Source organism: Solanum stenotomum, unplaced genomic scaffold, assembly GCF_019186545.1.
Source record: "Solanum stenotomum isolate F172 unplaced genomic scaffold, ASM1918654v1 scaffold35404, whole genome shotgun sequence".
NCBI classification, from domain to species: Eukaryota; Viridiplantae; Streptophyta; class Magnoliopsida; order Solanales; family Solanaceae; genus Solanum; species Solanum stenotomum.
In genome coordinates, this window is record NW_026033428.1 from 111,105 (window position 1) to 135,619 (window position 24,515).

The following is a 24,515-nucleotide window of genomic DNA, read 5'->3' on the forward strand; positions in this document are numbered from 1 at the left end:
TGCTTTGCTAGCCTCCGCATTACACCTGCTTATTTCGATCCTAACATTTATTTAATCATTTGTAGTTTGTACTATAATGATGGATCAATTATCTCGTATATATGATGGGACAACTAACTACATGCGATCTCCGTACCAAACAACTCCTAAGGGAATGAGGTTCTTTACAGGAAAGTATAAGGGGTCGTTTGGTTTGATGACAAGTTTGGCTAGGATTAGGTTATGTTGGATTAGTTGTATTGGAATCAGTTATTCTAATTAACTCTTTCATCTTCATTTATGTTACTATTTGATTTGACATAAAATTTAAGAAAGACTTATGTTAGCTTAGATTAGTTATATTGGAATTGGATATCCTAGTTAACCCTTATGTCTCATTTTACATGGCATTATTTGACTTGACATAAAATTTAAGAAATATTCATGTTAGATTAGTTAAAGACTTTTGAAATTCATGGATTTTTTTTTTGGCACAAATATGAAAAAAAAGCGTGTTACATAAGTATTTTTTTTGTTCCATATTAGATGTAGCTTTCCATATTACTAAAAATAGTTATTCCAAATTACTTGACAATTTACCAAACAAAAAAAGAATTAATGATTTTTTTTTTCAATTTAACCCTTATAATTAATTATTTTTTGAAAGTGTAAACTAGTTTGTAAAATTAAAAAAAAATCTTAAAAGATAAATTAGTAAAACTAACGGTCTCGTTTATGATTTCTTACAGCGCTTATAAAAGAAAAAGTAGATAACTAATATGAAACTGAGGGAGTAATGATTTAACATGTTAGATGATTCATTAATACAATGATTAAGCGATAAAAACTTTTGAATAAACATATGTCATGCATCTATTAATTTATCGTAAATAAATTTATATGGAGAGAAGAAGAGGCTAAGAGTAAAATATGGAGTGATGTTTGTTGAAAACTGATAAGTAACTTTGAAACCACTGAAAATCAAAAACATATAATTTTAGGAATATCAACAATGCACTGTTCATTTGTAAAAAAAAATTTAAAAATCTAATTAATGTCTAGGAAACAGTGCATATTTTTATGTTTGTGATAAATCATTGCATGAAAAAACCATGAAGATGTAAATACAAACTTCTTCTTGAAATAATTTTCGAAAAATAAAAATAAAATTGAAGAATATTTGCAATGGCGACTTCTTCGAATCCAAGAAAAACAGATCCGAACCGTCCACCACAGGCGGTGAAATTCTCACGACGCACGTCCAGTGGACGTGTGGTGAGTTTATCCCGGGACGATGATTTGGATGTCCCGGGAGATAATCAAAATGATTACATAAATTATACAGTTATGATGCCACCGACCCCTGATAATCAACCAGGGGCCGATGCTAGTGGTGACAAGCCAGATGGTCCTGGACCATATGGCTCGTCGAGATTCAGGACAGAGTCCCAAAGGCGAATGGGTAGTCGTGGAGGTGAAGATGATGATGGTGGTGCAAGAGGGGAAAATGCCTCGGGTTTGGATCGTAGGGTGTCTGTATTGAAATCGAATAATAATAAATCAATGTTACTAAGGAGCCAAACTCAAGATTTTGATCATAATCGTTGGCTTTTCGAAACTAAAGGAAAATATGGTATTGGAAATGCATTTTGGCAACAAGATGAAGATTCATATGATCATGATACTGGAATGAGTATGTCTGATTTTATGGATAAACCATGGAAACCACTTACAAGAAAAAGTAAAGTCCCTCCTGAGATCATTAGCCCCTACAGGTTCGAAATACCTTACATATTTCTTCGTACATCACATTCGTGCATTTTAATGAGTTTATGAGACGGTATTGATACTCTTCAAAGTAGGGGCAGAGCCAGGTAGGATCGAGAGGTTCATCAGAATTCAAAACCTCCTTTGTATATATAATAGATGTTGAACATTTTTTGACTTTGACTTCTTCGTGTGTTTACTTCTTCATATTTTAAACACTTTAGTGAAAATCCTGGCTCCACTCACTGGTTGAAAGCATATAATATCTTTGTGTTTTTATAAATCACACATTTTTGTTCAATTTTCAGATTGCTTATTCTTATCCGGTTAGTGGTGTTAATTTTCTTCTTGACGTGGCGTATAACTAATCCAAATCCAGATGCAATGTGGCTATGGGGAGTATCGATAGTATGTGAATTATGGTTTGCATTTTCATGGCTTCTTGATATCCTTCCGAAATTCAACCCTATAAACAGATCAGCTGATTTAGCTGCACTTAAAGAAAAATTCGAAACACCGTCTCCTTCTAATCCTCATGGTAGATCTGATCTACCAGGAGTTGATGTGTTCATTTCTACAGCTGATCCTGATAAAGAGCCTCCTCTTGTCACGGCTAATACTATACTTTCGATTCTTGCTGTCGAATATCCTGTTGAGAAAGTATCTGTTTACATCTCTGATGATGGTGGTGCTATCTATAACTTTGAAGCCATGGCTGAGGCTGTGATCTTTGGTCAGGTTAGTTTGTCTTCATCTTGTCTATCACAATTTCGACTGGATTTAAGTTATATACACCGAGGGTGTGAAGATCTTTTAGACTATTGGTGTAGTTAGACAGTTAGTTACTGTCTTATCATGTTATCAATTTTAGACTAACGGTGTATTAGTACTAATGCTAGCATTTTGTATTGTTCACTAAAGCTTTGGGTGCCATTTTGTCGAAAACATAACATTGAGCCAAGAAATCCAGATAGTTACTTCAGTCAGAAGACAGATCCAACGAAAAACAAGAAACGCCCTGATTTTGTGAAGGATCGACGTTGGATCAAGAGGGAGTATGATGAATTCAAGGTTAGGATCAATGGTCTACCAGATGTCATACGCAAAAGATGCGAGATGCATAACTCGAAAGAAGAAAAAAAGGAAAAGGCACTTGCTAAGGAGAACAATGGAGGGAGTGTTCCTGAAGATTTCAAGTTTCAAAAGGCAACTTGGATGGCTGATGGCACACATTGGCCTGGCACATGGTATGAGCCTATTGCTGATCATAAAAAAGGAGACCATGCTGGGATATTGCAAGTACAGTAATTTTTATCATGAACTTGTTTATTGAAATATTTGTTTGGCGTAATACATAAACAACACTCAAACTTGGTTTCAACTGACAACTAAACAGTCCAACTCGTCCCTAATGAGTCTCATGTACTTTCAATACTAACGTGGCACATAAAGTTGGAGTTGTCAACTGACGTAGTGGAGACGAGTTGAGGTGTTTAGATGTGTATGCTCAAAGTTGGAGTGCTTATTTGCTAGTTGAGGCCTAGTTTGAGTGTCTGTTTATGTATTACGCCTATTTGTTTTCCAAGTTACTTTTTTGACATATAGTACTTATGTTATCCTTGTAGATAATGAGCAAGGTGCCGGTAAATGATCCAATAATGGGAGGTCCCAATGAGAAGCAATTAGACTTCACCGGTATTGACATCCGACTTCCCATGTTTGCATATGTCTCTCGTGAAAAGCGTCCAGGTTATGATCATAACAAGAAGGCAGGAGCTATGAATGCTTTGGTAAGAGCTTCTGCAATTCTTTCAAATGGACCGTTCATACTCAACTTGGATTGTGATCATTACGTCTACAACTCCATGGCCATTCAAGAGGGTATGTGTTACATGATGGACCGTGGTGGTGATCGTATCTGCTACCTACAATTCCCTCAAAGATTTGAAGGAATTGATCCATCTGATAGATATGCTAATCATAACACTGTGTTTTTTGATGGTAAGAAATGTAACTTTCCAAGCATCACAATGTGTTTTAGCATTAAAATCCTAACTTGAAATATATATGTTATGATAACAGGAAATATGAGAGCTTTGGATGGTCTACAAGGTCCTGTATACGTCGGGACTGGATGTATGTTCAGGCGCTATGCACTCTACGGTTTCCATCCACCACGAGCTAATGAGTACACCGGCTTCCTTGGACAAAACAAGAAACAAGCTAAAAATGTTGCTTTGCCATCAGAACTAGACGACGATTCACAACCTTTAACAGGACATCCTGACTTGGACTTGCCAAAGCAATTTGGAAATTCTACAATGTTTGTTGAGTCAATTGCAGTGGCTGAGTTTCAAGGCCGGCCTCTAGCCGATCACATCACTGTTAAAAATGGAAGGCCACCTGGTGCCTTGCTCATCCCGCGTCCTCCTCTAGATGCACCAACTGTAGCTGAGGCAATTGCAGTCATCTCTTGCTGGTACTTCAAAAAACTCTTTATACAATTCTGCTCCCTCCGTTTCAACTTGTTTGTCTTACTAAATTTAGGATTTTTATCAACTTATTAGATATTTGTTATACACATTTCCACTTACTAATGTGTTTATGATTGAAAGGTTTGAGGACAAAACAGAATGGGGAGATAGAATAGGATGGATTTATGGATCAGTGACAGAGGATGTGGTGACAGGATACAGAATGCACAATCGTGGATGGCGATCTGTCTACTGCATTACAAAACGAGATGCATTCCGTGGGACTGCACCTATCAACCTGACTGATCGTTTACACCAGGTTCTCCGTTGGGCAACTGGTTCAGTCGAGATCTTCTACTCTCGTAACAATCCCATCCTTGCCAGCCCTCGCCTCAAGTTCTTACAACGCATTGCCTACTTCAACGTTGGTGTCTATCCTTTCACCTCAATATTCCTTGTTGTCTACTGTTTCATCCCAGCCTTCTGTCTCTTCACTGGCCAATTCATTGTACAAAACCTCAATGTCTACTTTCTTTCGTACCTCTTACTTATCACTGTCACTCTTGTCCTCATTTCCCTCCTTGAAGTCAAATGGTCTGGTATAGGCCTTGAGGAACTATGGCGTAATGAACAATTTTGGCTCATCGGTGGTACGAGTGCTCACTTTGCTGCTGTTATACAAGGATTCTTGAAAGTTATAGCTGGTGTTGAGATTTCATTCACATTGACATCTAAATCTACTGGTGAAGATGAAGATGACATATATGCTGATTTATATGTAGTGAAATGGACAAGTCTTTTTATACTTCCATTGACAATTATGGTTGTTAACATAATGGCACTTGTTATTGGCATATCAAGAACAGTATATAGTATTATACCACAATGGAACAGGCTATTTGGAGGTGTCTTTTTTAGCTTTTGGGTATTGTCACATTTATATCCATTTGCTAAAGGATTGATGGGAAGAAAAGGAAGAGTCTCAACAATTATATATATATGGTCAGGCCTTATTGCTATTACTGTTTCTTTGCTTTGGATTACTCTTCAAAATAATGTTGAAGGAGGTGGCAACTTTAATATCTAGAATCAACGGTACGAAGAATGAACAACAACAGAACAAAGACGAATTTTATTGTATCATGTCTTTCGGGGGTAACTTTTTTCTTTTCTTTTTTTTGGTTTTCTTTTGATTGTGTGATGGGGGAAAAGGTCATGAATTTTCATGATTGTAATTTTTTTTTATACTATTACAAGAAAGTTATTAAGTATATCAATTAGATGTAGTGTTGTAGGGTTCCCATATTTTGTTAATGTAAAGGAGGAAAGTTGATAGCTAAAATGGTATTTATTTATCAATAAAGAAAAAAATAAGGAGAATTACACATACTTCTCCCCTATCCTTTTTTTTTGTTATCCATTTCAAGATCGATTAAATCTGAATTCGTGCATTGCAAGTCCATTTTTGGAGATGATGCTCCCAATATGATATTTTTTTCATTTTCAGGGGCTCGAACCTCCTTAATTAAGGGTGGAGAGATCTCAACAATTGCACTACAAACATGTTGGTACTTCCTCAATTCTTTAGATATGATGTCAAGTGTATCATAGTTTATTTGTTCATATTTTGTGTAACAAAACTATAATGTAATCTATAGACTGGCAAGTTTGTCCCATATGTATTAATTATATGGACTTAACGTTCCTCAAATTGGAGCGTACATGTCATATGCTCTAAGTTTGTTGTAAATATATTCGAAATTAAAGCTCATTTATATGAGGGATTTACTATTTAGTAAGAATATCTTTTATTTGGTCATTTTTAGCTGGTGGCAACATATCTAGACTCAATAATAACAATCAATCTCTATATGTTTAGTCCGTTAATTAAAAATTAGATTTGAAACAATGTGATAGAGAAGCCTTAGTCAATTTGTTTGAATTCAACATATTTTAGTTTTGGAGAAGCAAAGAGTCATAACTCAATATTTTGTTTTTGTGTGACATTTGTCTTTCATATAACAATCATTTTTGTCTTTGCCTAAGCATAGTCACAATAAGCACAAATCTATGGAAAAACTATATAATTAGACATAATTCACTAATATATATATATATATATATATATATATATATATATTATTATTACTACTTATATTTTTAAAATATTATGTATCTTACCACTAATTAAGAGATTTCTATCATATATTGAGAAAAATACACTTAGATACATGTATTTTTACTATCAGATACACTAAAATAAGGAGAGAGTTGAGCGAGATTTTGTTATATATCCCAAATACGCAGTAGTTAAGCCGTCTTTTTACGAAATCATTGCTTCTTCATCCTTGATGTCATCAGAGTATATATATACTCTATCAAGGAGTAACTCAGTAGTATTTTCACTAAAGCAATGCCTCTTCCTCTTTAATAATATCCGAGTATATGCATATTTTGATGTATCAAGCAATAAACGTGAATTAGTAGTTAAAAACAGCTAAAGCAATGGTTCTTCCTCTTTGTTACTATCAGAGTATATACATACTCTGATGGTATCAAGGATGAAGAAACAATAGTTATTTGAATAGAATAATTAGGGTAAATAGCTTAGATTGGGTCTAATTTGGATAAATACTTTTTCTAATGGATCTAATTGGTATAGTTTTCCCAATTTATTTTGCTTTTACAAGTTAGATGCTATTTATTAATTCAGATATCAGATATAGCAATTTAATCCTGTTGATTTATCAATATTGGTTCAGACTCATTCATAACATTCGCCCGACCCACTTAAGTTTGAGTTGATCGTGGACTCGCTCCTTTATTTGCTCAACGTATTAAAAATGGATTGATATACAACTTAAATTGACCCATGATAAATTAAATCTTGTCAAAATATTCCCATTTTTAAAAATAATAATTGATATGCTATAAATTTCTATAATAAAGAAAAACATAATTTTTTTAGATACTAAGAAATTATAAAATAACAAACAAAGAAATTAAAATTTAACAAGAATTAAGCGACTTAGGTAATGATCTGCATTTTAATTAATCCATTTTAGTCCAAATCTGTTTATTTTATAGACTCATCCCATTTTATCCAAAATTAACCATAACACTTCCATTTCATACATGGAGAATGTAACCTCAATTAAACACAATCTCCAAAGAATTAAATTGTTTAATCATAAACAACTATCCTAAACAAAACAAAAAGAGTATTGCAACACACTTAAATCATGATGAAGTTTTCAAAACTCCATATTTAATTTATGTAGGTTATATGAATTCGAACTTTTTTTTTCGTATTATTTACCTCATTCACTAATTACTTGATTTAGAAAAGGAAAAAAAATTAAAATACACATATACAACATGCATTTATTCATTTTTGCATCAAAAACCAAAATACATTTGCAATTAATTAGGAAAATAGATTAAAAGATATTAATGAGGTTAGTAGTAAAAGGGAATGGAAGAGTTATTTTAGGAAATTAAATAATTTATAAAAATGATGAATGAATTAGTAGGATATAATAGTTTTATTGCCCAATTTGTTTTATATCTTTGATTCTATGGATGTATAGATTAGGAAATAACTTGATTAATTAATCATTAGTTTGCATCATTTACCAAAAATAAAGTAATTGCAATGGCTATATATTTTGGACAATTTCATACATATTTTTCAGTATCTTATCAGTTTTGAATATTAAATCATATCTTTCATGGCCACTACAAAATTCTCCTTTTTATCAATTTTGCTACTTTGCTTAATTTTCTTTTCTTTGTTGGGCTCTCCGTCAATGTATGTTCACATACATTTTTATACTTTTAAATTATTATGAATTGTTAGTATATAGAAGTTAACCGATTTTTTTTTTTTTTATGAAATGCAGGTGATGAACGTGTAGGCGTCGAGGTAAAAGATTTCTATCCATGCTTCAGGGCTTTTGAACCATCAGATCTATGGTGTTGCAAATTGGTTAAACCAAATAAATGTTATTCTTCTCAACAAGCATGTCATGATAATTGTCACTAATGATAAATTTTCAATAATAATAATAATGTTTTATTAGGGGAAACATTATGTGTTTTCTCAATAAGCACTTAATTATAAGTTTTATGTTGTGAGCTTTGTTGATGTGAAATAAATAAAGAAGTTGATTCATTAATAAAGTTCAATTTCAGTTATCAATATGTATTTTAAATTCATATATCTTGATCATATTTATCTTATATATTTTATTTATTTGAATTCAAGGATCCTATATATTTAATGTGAATTTTATATATATATCCGTGTTGTGCATGAGCCCAATAACATTAATTTTTTATTGCAATTGGTTAACATAATTTATCCTCAATTACTTATTTCAAATCATTTTCAAGACTTATGATTATATATCAATTAATATTATTATTGTTGTAGAATACTCATATTAATCATAATTTAAAAGGCATACAAAATTTAAAATGGACCAATAAAAACGCATGAAATAAATTGCAAATATAAGCGGAGCCCACAATTTCAAGTAAAATTCAAGTGGGCCACTTCTCACTTTTTTAGCATATCGAGATTTTTTTTTCTTCATATTTTATCCTCAACATTTTACTTATTTCAAATCATTTTCAAGATTTATCATAATTTAAGATTATTGTTATAGAATATTCATATTAATCACAATTTAGAGGCATATAAAATTTAGAGTACCGATCAAGAAATGCAAAGATAAGGGGAATAGTTAGTGATGAGGGCATAGGACAGAGAAAGTTCCTTCTCACTCTTTTGAATCCCAGGGATTGCCTCAGGGAAGAGGCCAGTCCCTGAAAAAGCCATCTCGATTGGCATCATTCAAATGCGAATATAGGCCTGATTGAAGCATAAAAGTGAAATAATAATAATGACAAATGAAAACGAACAAAATAAATTACAAATCTACAGTGAGCTCCCAATTACAAGTAAAATAACAATATTCACGTGTGCCCCATATTATACTTGATTTTTTTAGTTAGGAGAAAAAGGTTATATATATATATACAGTGGCGGATCCAGGATTTAGAGTTCGTGGGTGCCAAATAGGATTCGAACCCGCAACATCAACCTTCTAAAGTTGTCCTCCTACCGTGGCACCACAAGCCAATTTTGTTCTGTGGGTGGCACGCTTTATATTTATATATATATATATATATATATGCATGTTAATTTACTGTTTTTTTAAAATATAAATCTTTTTTTAATTAAAGGACAATTCTTTTTTTTGTTATATTATTTATTTGAGAATTTGCGTCGTTTTGATTATTCGATCCCAACATCATTCAAATTAAAGCTGAAATACATGCTTAATCAAATGAAATAGAAATAAAAAAGGAATCTATTGAAATACAAAAAAACTATTCTCCTCAAATTTATGGCCCTTTATTAAGTAACAACAAAAATAATTTATTGTGAAACTAATTTAGAAAAAGGGAAATCTATTTTCACAATGGACTTTCCAACTTTGTCTCAAACTCCAACTGATTTCAAGGACTCAATTTTTCTTGGCCTGCCATAAATAAATAAATAAACAAATTTTATCATTTTAAAGGATTGGAAAGGAATGACGGACTAAAATATATACAACAATATATTTAAGATAATTTCATCAATAAAATCTGACGAAAACAAAATATATACAGATTTTATCTTTACCTTAGCTATATATATCAGGTTGTTTGGACCAAAATAGATAATGTAGTAAAAATGTACCTAGCTAGTACTAAACTTGTTAAATTTCTTATGGAAAAATTCATTAATAATAAGAATAATGAGCACCTACATAGCATTTATGTATTGTTAAACATGTCATCGTACGTAGTCGAGTGTCTTTTAGAATAAGTTTTTCTACCTGAGAAAGTGGCCGGAAAGATCTGTGTACATTCTATTCTTTTTCCAGACCTCACTTTTGGGACTATATTGGGTTGTTATTTTTGTACGTAGCCCAATATACAATATTATATCTGGGGGGATCATTATATATATATATATATATAGTTTTATGTGTATCTTTCATTTAGATTCATGTATTTTTGTTACTAGATACACAAAAAATAGGGAGACAAGCGAGATTCGTATGTATCCCAGATGCATACGAAGCACACTCGATACACACTAGATTCATGTATCTATATGCATCTGGAGTGATACGTATGTATCTAGAATACCAGATACATGAGATGTGGCAAGCGAGATGAGAGAGAGGTGAGGGAGGCGAACGAGATTTGCTATGTATCAAAGATACATGCGAATCTACTTGGATGCAATGTATCTAGAACAAATTACACCTAAATTTGACCTCATGTATCTGAACAAATTTGGAGACTGGAGACACCAAAATTTGGCAAAGTATGTAATATTGCAAACTAGAGTGTATCTAATAAGTAATTAACTCCTAAACTAGTAAGATAAAGATTTATGTAAGTTCCTATATATATATAATGTATCAACCTCATATAAAGTGTATAAAACATGTTTATACACAAATACGAGTTAATTTCTGTGTCTAAACATAAAGTATCGACTACATACATAGCGTAAATATTTTCAAAAATAGACATAAAACGTAATTTTTCGCGAAAAGGAAGGAGTAGTTAACTATACCTTGTGTAAGGATCAATGTCATATTGAGAATTAATAGGCTCTTGAATTCTTCCAAATTTCCTCAAGACAGATTTGTCAATATACTTAGTACCAGAACTAGCCATTGCATCAGGGAAATCAACTTCAGCAAGATTTTCTCTCTTTTTTTTGGTGACAAAAACTCCAGGACCATGAAATAATTGTTGTTTCATTGTGAAAATGCATAGTCCTATTGCCACTGCTAATGTTCCACCCAATACATACACTGGTGCCATATCCCCATTAGTCATTGACAACCTTTCAAATGATCAAATATCGAGTTTAAGTTGTATGTACTGACAATATTATAGTTTCATAATCAGGTCAGTTATATAGTGTAGACAACTTAGATCATTATTTATATGTATAACACATAAATAACGTATCTTTTAATTTGGTCTCAGCTAATATCTACGTCCTCCAACTTAATTTGGGGGTGCATAAGTAGGCATTTTAACTTATATAAAATTGGATAAATACACATATGCATCCTACGTGGCATGCTACCTGGAAATTTATGTCCTACGTAGAGTCTTACATGTATTATGTCACGTAGGATGCATGTGTTTTATATCTACTCAATTTTATACAACTTTAAGTGTCTACTTGTTGCACATTCAAAATTGAAGGACATAGATGCCAGCTGAAAATAAGGTAAATGACATAGTTATGTATTATGCCTTATTTATAACTAGAAGAAGTGCCATTTACACAATAAGGTTCACCTAAAAGATACCTACAGATTATTATCTTAAAATGTGAGATTTGTAATCTTGAAAATAAGACATGTTATCTGTTACAAATGTAAAGATGATTTGATGATGTAAAGTGAATTGATATTATATTACTGTGTCAAGATTAAGAGTAAATGTTACACATTAAAATGACATGGATCAAAAACCTGTTTGACAAATCGTATGAATTTTTTTAAAAGTTATTTACTCAAATGATAACTTTTTATAGGTAGTTCTCTTCGGAATATGAAATTTATAATCTTAAAAATAAGTTAAAAGAGACGAACTTCTTAGGATTGACATGAGTAGAACCACCAGCAGAGGAAAATCTTGGAGCAGTAGAAGAAGCAAACGATCGATTCGCCGCGAAGGCATTCGTCATGGATTTCAAATACCTCTGTCGTAACAATGAATGACAATAATAAATACAGAAGTTAACGTCAATATTTAAAAATAATAAATAAAAAAAATTATATGTTGGTAACCAAAACATAATTGGGATTAGAGAATATTATGGCAATATTATAAGATCTCAATTGAACAAATAACTCGATCTGATCTTTTAATAGATATCGAGATTATAGATTGAAAATAAAAAACCTAGCAATTCAAACTATATGATCAATATAAAAAAAAACGATTTTTCTGTTGATTATGAAATAACAACTAGATCAAAGAAATGCGATTACATTAGGTCTCAATTCATTAAAAATGACTCGATTTGATCTTTCAAATAGATATCAGAAATTTAATAGAACCTTTAAAAATGTAGTAATTCCAACTATAAGACATACTCGTAATTATAGCTCGATTTTAATTATCTCAAAAAAACAAAAGAAAAAGAATAGTAATGATTTTTTTTTTTCCCTTACCATTCTGAAGGCCATTTTCACAAGGATGGAATGTGGAAGAAATTGTTTCATACACAGAAAAAGAAAATCACTTTTAGTGATTAATTATATTGTACATATAAAGGGAGAAAAGGAGGATGAGATTTATTTTATATTTAAATAAATTTTTAATTTAAATTTTATTTATTTATTTATTTATTTGGGTGGTTATTAAGTTCCTAAAAGAATGGAACATGAGACAGGTAGGTTTAAGTACTCGAAATGTATGGAAAATTTATGGGATTTAAGGAAGGAAGTTATCCTTCTTTCTTCTTTAAAATCGTTTATTTATGTCTTAATCTAAATACACATCTAAATATTAAGTAGTTAAGACTGATTATTTTAACATTTGAATGCATAAAACTTGTTTTTATTTAAAAATTAATTAAACACTAAATTAATCTAATACATATCAAAAGAATATTTTTTAAAAATTATACGATGGTTGATAGTGATGATGGCTAGCGATAATGGTTGTAGGTGGTGATGTTGCAGGTTATAGCGGTGTTATGTGTGGCAGTAATGGTTGATGGTAGAAGTTGATTAGTTGTGGTGGATGATAGTGATAGAGCCAATGGTGATGCTTTGCAATATGTGGTGATGATAGATGATGGTGATTGTTGATACTCGTTAGTAATTAATAATCATTGTGGTAATGGTAATTAATGGGTGATAATTTTAAATGGTGGCCAATTGTGATGAGAGCTGATTGTAGTGATTGACAATCATAACACTCGTGGGTGAGGATGATGGTTATGGTGGAAGGATAGTGATAGTTGATAATAACCGGTGGCAACGGCAAAAGTTGATAATGGTGGACGTGTTAGAGTTTTTTTTTGCCCTGATTGTCTTACCATATTTTAAGTTTTATTTTTTTCTTAAAGGAGGAAAGGCAAAGTATTACAATAAATGTTTTAATTTTTCCTGAAAGGGAAAATATAATTCTCTTCCATATTTGATTATTCTTTCCTTAGAGAAAACATTTAGAACTCTATAAATTGAAGACTTCTCTTCTCATACCAACAACACAATAGCATCCACAATGTAGTCGTTTAGACAGTTATGTTTAGGGCGAGATTTTCTCTCAACATGTTTATGTTTTAGGTCGCTTGGCCAAACAATAATAATAATAATATTATGTTTTTACTATAAGTTATTGTAGGAAAAATATACCCACTAGGATTTTATCGACCTCCGTTTTAAGGTTGAGTTTTGATAGATTGAAATTTTTGGATTAGGTTTGATAGTTTTTAAAATAGTGCAAGAGTCATCAAATTCTTTCACTATAGGTACATCACAAGTAATAGTGATGGAAATAAAAAGTGATGCGGCTTTGTCGCGATTATAAGTATCATATTTAGTTTAAGAAGTCTTAGATGTAGAAGCACTACATCTTTGATGCAGTCATCAGTTCTCTTGAGGGATCACAATCGCCACTAACAAATATATTAATGATGAGAAAGGTTTTATCTAAACAGTGTAGGTCCTTAAGCAAATCACATATTAGCCTCAAAATGTTGGTCTCTAACTAAAAAAAGTTATTGCTTGAGCTTGAGAAACTTCTGATATAAGAAATTTTATTAAACTAGACAAAGTAACAAATAAGGAAACCAAAAATGAAATAAGTCCAACAACAAACAATCCAAAAATAGGTAAAGCCACTAACTTATAAGATAAGTCTATTCACACTATACAAGCGCGCATCGAGCCCATACATAGAAGTTCATTAAGATATATGCCAAAATTCACCTAATATACAAATGAAATCTAACAATACATATCCTCCGTTTATATTTTCTAAATACACTCCACACTACACAATCAATCAATCATCTTCAAAGGATGATGCTTTTAGTAAATAACCAAATATAGCATACTCGAGCTAAATGTCAAGTTGATAAGTTTTCTTACATTTTTCTCTCACAGATCCTGATATCATATACGCGTGCCTATAGAATAACAAAAGTGAATAGGGCTAGGGAAAATAGTTGCCCTAGTTCCTTTTAATCAAAGAGACAATAACATTTGTGAATGTGGTCTTCTCTATAGTCATGAACTTGACATAGATCTCCCTACACTTGTGGAACACTTGATCCATCAATATTTCATTATCACCAAAATGGCTAACAAGCAAAGGCTCAGTGAAAGCTCTCACACATTGTGCCATATTTTCATCAAAATCATCTATATGGAGTTCACAAGTTTTCAAGATATCAATGGTGAAAGATCCCTCCTTATCAACTATATACATCACTTCTCTAGCAGATGGATAGTATGCAGGAATGTTGAATGTATACACTTTCTCTTCTTCTATTGATCCATGCATCCAGTCAAACACTGTCACATAATAAAATAAAACGAATGATATGTCATATTGTATCTTACAAGTTTAAGTTTCTACCTCTACAACCAACTCTCTAAGAGCCCTCACCATAGGCTCTAATAGGTAGCAAGCTCCTTTACTAAAGCGGTCTTCATTTTTTTTGCCCAATATGGTTAATATCTTACATCCACCATCTACCAATTCTTTCGAGCGATACTTTAGAAAATTTACAAAATCTCTTTCATATTTGGTCATAATACGCTTTAACCACACTTGGCGGACTTGTACTTGCCACATAAATATTTCCTTTGTTACTCTCTATTCCATCAGGTACCTATCAAAGACGAATTCAAATCTAAAATCATCTATTCAAAATAAGACGTAAATGATATTATTAGATAATATATAGTTCGAACTAAAAGCAAAATGTTAAATTGAATATATGTATATATATAACCTATCATAAATTCGTATGTTAGGGAGTGTGTTGATTGAAGACATATAATTTGGCTAGCATTTGTATCTTTAATTTGGATTAGATTTTGAAGTTTTATTTTCAAATATCTGTTTGACCATGAAATTTTATTAATTTTTGAAAATTATCTTCAAAAATTCAATTTTTCAAGTTTTGACTTCATAATCTTTAGTCAAACAGGAGATTATAAGTAAATAAAAATATGTTATCTCTAACAAATCATACTTGAGAAAGCCAGTGGAGACTATAAGAGGAGTGAACAAAATGTAAAGTCTTGAAAGGAAAAAGTCTAGTATAAAATGAACCAGCAACTCCTGTCACAAATAATCCATCTCCTCCCATATTTTGTTTCCTCAAATCTTCATAGAACGTTGGCAACGATCGAAAAATGGTGTTAAAATCATTGCTAGGAAGATCATTGAGGAAAACATGAATTTCCGGGGATTGTTGTTGGCCATTGCTTTTGCATTCTTCATGAATAGTTTGAATGAGTTGAGAGATTGTCAAGAGAGTGTTCGGTCCAGAGGAACAACCTAAATCCGCAATACGTATAGTTTCTCCTGGGGAAAGGTTGTTGTAGAGAGTAGATATAACTTTATTTGTTATTGACTTTGTCATGAGAATCACCTTTTGCTGTATTTTTCCACGAAAAACAGACATGAGATAAGAAATTCAGTGTTTCACTAAAATTTCAAATAACGATAAGCAAATAGGTGTGTAATGATATATACCTGAAGTAAAGAGTTTTTTGCATAGCTAGAGTTTCCGATTCCTCCATTCATGTGAAGAACTTTAGTAACTTCCATTTCTATGTATCAATCAATTACTTCTGACTTAAAATAATCTCATAAAATATCTTATATCGTTATTTATTCCATCTCACAAATAAAGCATACCCAATATATTTAGTACTAGTAAGGATATTATGTCCAATAAAATGTAATCCATGTTAGGGGTAAATTTGTGGTAGTAAATTAGGCCGTACTAGACTTTATTTTCGTGTGGGCTAAGGTTAAAGTTATCCATTAATCCTAATTATACTTTATCCGTTCATTTTTATTTATTCATAATTTTCTCGACACAATACTTCTTAAGAAATAATATAAAATGGTAAAAACACACTCCCTCTTTCTCAGCTTATATGACATACTTTTTTTTAATTCAAAAAGAATATTACATTTCTATAATTAAAAAGAATTTAAACTTTATTTCTTTTATCTTTAATAAAATGATTTGTCGCTACATAAATAGCTAAGTTTTATTTTAGACCACATATTTAATTTCAAAATTCTTCTTTTTTTTGTTGAACTTTGTGTCAAGTCAAACAGTATCATATAATAAAACAGAGAGAACGTATAAAAAAAAATCAAAGATTGCACCATGAAAAATACCCATATGTTTGTTTATGACTCGAGTGGAAGCCAATTAATATAATTCTTCCCAATATATACTTCTTATTAACAAAATATAGAAATGTATCATTCAGTTAGATTATCTCCTCTTAATTAAACAACTTATCTTTTAGCCAGATTTTAGAAATTTTGCAATGGACAAAAATTTATATCAAGAAAGACAAGAGATTAAGGGGAAATGAACTTTTATTACACACAATATGCATTACAAAGTTCAATTGAAAACAAAACAAATGCATGATACACCAAATATAAGAAATTTAAGATTATTACATAGATAATCAATTTAATTAATAACCCCCTTAATATATATACTAAGTAGACACACTATGGAGCACAACAGTCTCAACTGTAAGCCCAGGCCCAAATCCAAAAAGTACACCCCAATCAAGGCCTTCACCAGTGGTACTATGCCCTTCTTTGGATGAGGCCTTTCTCATTTCATCTAAAATAAATAGAACACAAGCACTAGACATATTTCCATAGTCACTTAAAACTTGCCTAGTAGCCCGAAGTTTTTCGGGCTTTAGGCCCAATTTTAGTTCAACTTGGTCAAGAATTGCCGGCCCACCAGGGTGAGCGATCCAAAAGATAGAGTTCCAATCAGAAATGCCTAATGGTTGGAATGCTTCTATCAAACTCTTTTCAATATTTTTTGAGATCAATCCAGGAACATCTTTGAGTAAGTGAAATGTTAGCCCAACTTCGCGAAGGTGACCATCAATAGCACCTTCGCTATCAGGGAGGAGAGTTTGGGCTGCAGAGACGAGCTCAAACAAAGGCCTTTCAACTTCTGGTAATGGATCTGAACCTATAATCATCGCAGCTGCCCCATCACCAAAAAGGGCTTGTCCAACCATACTATCCAAGTGAGTATCACTTGGACCACGAAAAGTAACTGCAGTGATCTCTGAGCAAACAACAAGGACTCGAGCACCCTTGTTGTTTTCAGCTAAGTCCTTTGCCAGTCGGATAACAGTCCCACCAGCAAAGCAACCTTGTTGGTACATCATGAGTCGCTTGACCGAAGGTCGAAGACCAAGAAGCTTAGTGAGTTGGTAGTCAGCCCCAGGCATGTCCACCCCACTAGTGGTGCAAAAGACCACATGGGTAATCTTGGACTTGGGCTGGCCCCATTCTTTAATGGCCTTTTGGGCTGCTTCTTTGCCAAGTTTTGGCACTTCAACCACCACTATATCTTGCCTAGCATCAAGTGAAGGAGCCATGTATTCACAAATATTTGGGTTCTCTTTCAGAATTTCTTCTGTTAAGTGCATATATCTCTTATTAATCATTGATTTATCACCTGCATTAAATGGAAAACTTAATCAAAAAAATAATAATAGTAAAATTTTACTAGTTGATCGAGAAAACCCCAAAAAATTCATCTTTGTTGTATGTTGATATTTAATTAGTTAGTATCAAAGAAAGTATATCACGTGTGATACAATTAATTAGGAACACCATTCAATTATCAATAGCCAGAACATAGTTTTGGTATTACGTAATTATATCTTATTTAATTATAATCTAGACTAGAATTAACACATGTAATTAATCATCTAAACTCCAGTTATAATACTATATGATAACAATAATTAAAAAAAAATAACTATATATCTTACACATGCGCTTAAATTTCTCTTTAAGCTCAGTCATATGCTCGCTATTAGTGATTCGAAAATAATAATCAGGATAAGTGCTTTGATCAACACAGTTCGAAGGAGTCGCCGTGCCTATGGCCATGATAGTAGCCGGCCCCTTTGCACGTTGCGCCCTTCGAACCTCCTCTACGGTGACCATTTTCGTGTTTTTTTTTTACTAAACTTTATGTATATGAAAATACCAAAAATATTATACAAATATTAGCAAGTGAAGAAGAAAAAAAGGCTTGTGTTGATGTGTACTTGCATGGAGGTTTTGATATTTATAGAAAAAATTTCCATAACAAACTGGTAGCTAGTATTCACGTGTTTGAGCAACTTTTTTCGGTCCAACTGGCACATGATATTTCCCCAACTCTCCTTTTCCGTAACTGAGCGGGATTGTTCAGATGATAAATATTCTTCATCTTCGATTTAAGATTGTCGATCAGTTAAATTATTTAACACATCCAAATCCAATAACGAGAAAAATAAAATTTAAGTTTTATACATTATTAGTATTACATAAATAAGTCGAATGACATATTATATAACAAATAAAAATGATCTGATCGATGATAAAAAAAATCCTTACGTTAACGATGTGTATAACTTAATAATATATTTGTTGCACTTATATCGGAAAGCTCTATCTGCCACTAATGCTACCTACTTCTCAAAATAAAACCGTCACACTATTTTTGGTCAATATGTTCATAAAAATCCAATGGATTATTTTAATTTTTTAAATCATTTTTAGACATGATAACAAAAAATCAACGTCACAACAAGAGTACAACACGTATAATATAAGTGTTTTAATTAATGTGGTAAGTAAAAAAGTACCTTTAAATTTATATGCTAAACTTGGACATATTAGATATATATACAAGCATGTTCTAATATAGTTATATACATTTAAATTAACATTGCAGTATCCAATTAAGACGTACCCACCGGAATCACATAAAAAAAACTATCTTTATTAGATATATATTCATATCATATATACTAATTCTATCTATATTTTTAAATAATTATGTATCTTATTATTAATTAAGAGTTTCATTACAAAAAACATGTTCCAATATAGTTACATATAATAATTTAAAATTAACATTGCAATATCCAATTAAGACATAACCACCAGAATCACATAAAAAACTATCTTATTAGACATATATTCAGACAATATATACTAATTTTATCTATATTTCAAATAATTATGTATTTTTATCATTAATTAAGAGTTTTATGTCATATATTGAGGAAGATACACCTAGATATATACATTGCAATATCTAATTAAGGCGTGACCAACAAAATCACATAAAACAACTATCTTTATTAGATATATACTCATACCATATATATTAATTATATCTATACTTTCAAATAATTACGTATCTTCTCATGAATTAAGAGTTTCATTTGTCATATATTCCGGAAGATACACCTAGATACATGTATTTTTGCTACCAGATACACTGAAATAGGGAGAGAGGCGAGCGAGATGGAGAGGGAGATAGTCATGTATCTCAAATACTTGCGAATTATATTAGATACATGTGTATGTATCTAGTGTGTGATTCACATGTATCTGGGATACCAAAAAAAATAGGAGAGTGGCCAGCAAGATGAGAGGGAGCAAATGAGATTTGTCTATGTATCCTAGATACATGCGAATTCACTTAAATACAATGTATCTAGAATAAATTACACCTAATTTTGACATCATATATCCCGAGATAAATGTAACTGAACATACCAAAATTTGATATGACTCATAATATTAAAAACTAGAGCGTATCTAAGTAATTACCTTCTAAACTAATGAGATTTCATTATTCTCATCGAGTGTTTACATTGTCAACTAATTAAGTACTTCAATCTTCTAATTGTAAGGTATATTTCTTAATTTTTAAAAATCATATTTGGATTTTTATTTACTTGGAGAAACTTTACCATAATGGTTATATGGACCCGATTTTTAATGGTCCATTTGTGGGGCGGTCGCTCTCAATAAATTTTTCCTCACTCGAATTAATTAAGAGTAAAGGAATGTTAATGATTTTAACACAAAACATAGGTTAGTTAAAATTAATTTGACAAAGTGATAAAGATGTTTCGTACCCAAAAAAAAAAAGAACGAAGTTAGGTTTATTAATTGTTGTGTTTGATTGTTAAGTAGGTACATTGTGTGGTGTTGGAAGATTTGGTATGATGTGTGGACTATAAATTAAGTTAAAACGTCATCTCTTTTTTTTTTCTTTTTAGTTTTTATTTTATGTATCTACCTCTTCCTTTCTAAAATATAAAAAAAATAAAAAAATCTCATTTATGAGAGGAACAATTAAATTTCATAATTTTTAAAAAGATTACTTTCAATGTTAAATATTTATTGTAAAAAGTATATAACAAAATACAATTTCAATTTTTAAAATTTATAAAGTGGTTTTCTTTTTTAATGACTAAACGCACATTTAGTGAAGTTTGAGTTAAATACACAAGAGTGGATTGAGATTTTTAGTTAATTCCTTGTGGAAGAAGGATTTTAGTTTCACATAAAGATATCTCTATCTTATTTATTTTGGCATAGTAATTTCTATATATATAGTTTATTAATTGATATTGGACCCCTAATTCCATCTAAAAAAAATAACTACTACAAAATATTCTAAAAAAGAAGAGTGAGTTGATATATACGCTTTAGGGACATTTACAAAGAGTGTTAGTTGTTGTTAATTAAGCTATTGCTATTAATTAATTGTTGTTGAAGATCATTTTTGAACATAACATACTCCCAAATAATGAGGTCAACCCACTTTTTAATGCATTTTAACCCATCACAATTCAGGTCAATTCGTTCATCTGACATCCCTCGTCCGATTATATCCACCCTTAGGTAAAATTAAGTGATTTTTAAAAATAAAAAACAAAAATTTGAAAAGGTGTTAGGTATGATGCAGGGTCAAGTTTTTGCCACCAAGTGAGTTTTGGCAATATCATTTCTCTTTAGTTTATAAGTTTTGGTAAATTCAATTAATCAGCCAATAAACAACGATCCATTAACCAAAAAAGCTTAATATAAAGTCACTTTTCATGGGGTTTTTTGTGTGTTTGGAATTGATTTTGTTGTGATTAATATTATAACTGGTAATTAATATTAGAAATATCTAGTAATTAATTAGTGTATGCAATAGTTGGTAGAGTGTATTCAATAAGATAGCATGCATTCACAAAGACCCAATTCTATGTTCAAACATTATATGTCAGATGTGATCACTATCATAGATATTTAGATAGTAATACAATCGTCGTTATATTATACTTGGGGATAATAATAAATATAGATATTTATAATTATTAATACTTTATATAAATTTTGTTAAAGTCTTTGACAACCCTAGATACAACAACATTATATTCACTCAATTGACTCTAAATATTTTTACGATAATATTTGAAAATCTATTGCCATAATTAAAGGCATACAAATTGGCAAGTGATGGCTGAAAAAGAATTAAAAACTATAAAAGTATAGCAAACCAGCATCAATGACATTGATGTATGGGTAATTATCAAATAATTTGGCCAAATTTAATAAATTAGATCACTGACTAGTATATTGAGCCTAATTTAATTAATAATTAGGCTAAATCTAGTAGACTAGATCACCAAATGACATAACAAAAAAAAATTGCGGTAATAAATAGGTGCATTAAAAGAGTGCTAAAGTTTATGTTGATGCTATTCTGTTAGTTGTTATAGGATTCAATGTCGTTATATATTTTAGGGACATTAACAAAAAGTGCTAAAATGTAATTATCACTAATAATTTCTTCTTTCTGTCGCATATTCGTTGATCATTTTTTTTTTACACGCATATTAAGAAATCATAAATAATAAGATAATTTTATTAATTCACCACTTAAAAACTACTTGGGAAATTACAAACGAATGTGAGCACTTTAAAAAAGAATTAATTGCAAGGGTAATATAGAAAAAAATTAATTAATGCTTTTATTGATTTAGTAAGGTGGACAACTAATATGAAATAACTATTTTTGATAAGATGATCAACTAATATGGGACGATGAGAGTATGCTTAGTGACAATTAAACTACTACTATTAATTAATTATCGCTAAAATCACTTTAACGAAATGTGAATACTTTGCCTAATTATTCTTAAAGAGAAACAAGAAGAGTGCCTAAAGAAAAGGAAAATGTGTCAATATTTGGAAATTTTACATAAATCTCATAGTGTTAAGAGTTAATACATCCTATTCCTACACTTTTCTAATTACAAAAACTCCTTAAATTTGGTGGAATTCGGATACATCACAAAATACCCTGATACATCGCGTCTCAATTTCGGATACATCTCTCATGTACATCTTGTCTCGATTTTGAATACATCACTCAACGTCTTGATACATCGCATACGTCCTGATACATCACATAAAGTGATGTATCCAACCGATACATCCCGTAAAGTGATGTATCCGAAAATAGGAGAGTATAGAAATTTTTGTTACTTTTTCAAATGATAGAAAATTTTAGAGAATATAATAAAATAAGTTGTGTATTTAGGTAACTTTTTCATATTTATACTCATATTAAAACAAGAGTAATTTACAACGTTTGAGTCAAATAATAATATTATATTTTCAGATAATATAAGTGAAATAAATTTATTTAGAGAACTAATTTTTGGGGTACTTGAGTAAATAACGATTTAGAAAATATTTTGACGTATTGCGAGACGTTATTCACTTTCTATGAGAATTTTAAAGTCAATAATAAACTTGTATATATGATTTAATTTTTCAATAAAAAAGATATGCCGTCCTAGCTCCGTCCTTGCAAACCTATAATTTATAGGAAATCGACTATTATTCAATGTATATTGATTAAAAACTTGTGTGGATCGTCTATGACAATAAAATGTAATTTATGTAGATAAATAAGGGTGTTTTATCAGTAGTGTGTAGAAACCACTCAAATACAAGGTAAAAATGTATTTGACAGATTTAATGAAGATCGATTTTTTCCCAAATCTCACCTATAATGAAATTTTAGTGTGCCAAACTACTTTTTTAACGAGGATATTTGAAGTTTGGAAGTTTTTATAGGGCAAACAACAACATAAGTACATAACTATGGAGAAGTCTTCATGAAGACTCAAAATCATGTAAATTTTCTCAAAATGAATCACATCTTACTATCATCGTAAAATAGTATACATTTGGATTTTATATATGCTACGTTTTAGCTTATACACAAGCAATATATTATCTAATTAATTAAATATATAGCTATGGTAGACAGAACTACGGGAAACAATAAGTATTAGTGGTAGGCTCACTTAAATAAATAAATTAGGAGTACCAAACTTTAATTTTTGCGTTGTGCTTATTGAACAATTATTTTTTGGTCGTATTACTTTTTATTAATTCTGTATTGGTTACAGATACACGCTAGTTTAAGAGTTAATTATATAGATACATAATAGTTCGTAATATTACGAATTTAGTCAAATTTTATTGCGTTCAGATATGTCTATATACATGTATTTAGGGATATTTGTGGTCAAAATTAGGTGTAATTTGTTCTAGATACACTGTATCCAAGTGGATTCGTATGTATATGAAAATACATAGACAAATCTCTCTCGCCTCACTCGCCACTCTCATATATCTCTTGCGTATTTGGTATCCCAAATACATGTGAATCACACTAAATACATATATCTAGTGTAATTCACATGTATCTGAAAATATATAGACAAATCTCGTTCGTCTTCCTCTCCATTCATCTATCTAGCTTGTCACTCTCCTATCTCTCTTACGTATCTGGTATCCCAAATACATGCGGATCACACCAAATACAAATATCTAGTTTGATTCACATGTATCTGATATACATAGACAAATCTCGCTTGCCTCCCTCATGTTCTCGCTCGCCTCTTTCCCTATTTTAGTGCATCTGATAGCAAAAAACATGTATTTAAGTGCATCTGACTTGAAATCTGATATGCAATTGTTAATTAGTGAGATAAAATATAATTATTTCAAACTATAGAAAATATTAAATAAATATAATAGAAATATTTATATAATTAGATAATTTCTCCTAAAATGATTGAATGTTTT

The 24,515-nt window shown here is 30.9% G+C and overlaps 3 protein-coding genes and 1 pseudogene across 3 annotated transcripts; 1 reads left to right on the forward strand and 3 right to left on the reverse strand.

Annotated features, from left to right (window-relative positions):
- The first annotated feature begins 1,150 nt into the window (after positions 1–1,150).
- On the forward strand, positions 1,151–5,321 carry LOC125852471 (cellulose synthase-like protein D1). Its single transcript, XM_049532192.1, has 6 exons — positions 1,151–1,754; positions 2,055–2,484; positions 2,668–3,045; positions 3,372–3,747; positions 3,829–4,225; positions 4,362–5,321. Exons 1-6 carry the CDS (start codon positions 1,165–1,167, stop codon positions 5,305–5,307), a joined length of 3,117 nt encoding a protein of 1,038 aa, XP_049388149.1. The 5' UTR covers positions 1,151–1,164; the 3' UTR covers positions 5,308–5,321.
- Positions 5,322–9,674: 4,353 nt separating this feature from the next.
- On the reverse strand, positions 9,675–12,569 carry LOC125852459 (uncharacterized). Its single transcript, XM_049532183.1, has 4 exons — positions 12,488–12,569; positions 11,903–12,012; positions 10,864–11,139; positions 9,675–9,769 (listed from the first exon to the last, which is right to left on the reverse strand). Exons 1-4 carry the CDS (start codon positions 12,536–12,538, stop codon positions 9,730–9,732), a joined length of 477 nt encoding a protein of 158 aa, XP_049388140.1. The 5' UTR covers positions 12,539–12,569; the 3' UTR covers positions 9,675–9,729.
- A 1,865-nt stretch (positions 12,570–14,434) lies between these two features.
- On the reverse strand, positions 14,435–16,109 carry LOC125852453 (S-adenosyl-L-methionine:benzoic acid/salicylic acid carboxyl methyltransferase 3-like; annotated as a pseudogene).
- Positions 16,110–16,883: 774 nt separating this feature from the next.
- LOC125852448 (chalcone synthase 2) lies at positions 16,884–18,648 on the reverse strand. Its single transcript, XM_049532174.1, has 2 exons — positions 18,341–18,648; positions 16,884–18,021 (listed from the first exon to the last, which is right to left on the reverse strand). The coding sequence occupies exons 1-2, from the start codon at positions 18,516–18,518 to the stop codon at positions 17,030–17,032; spliced, it is 1,170 nt and encodes a 389-aa protein (XP_049388131.1). The 5' UTR covers positions 18,519–18,648; the 3' UTR covers positions 16,884–17,029.
- Positions 18,649–24,515: the final 5,867 nt, after the last annotated feature.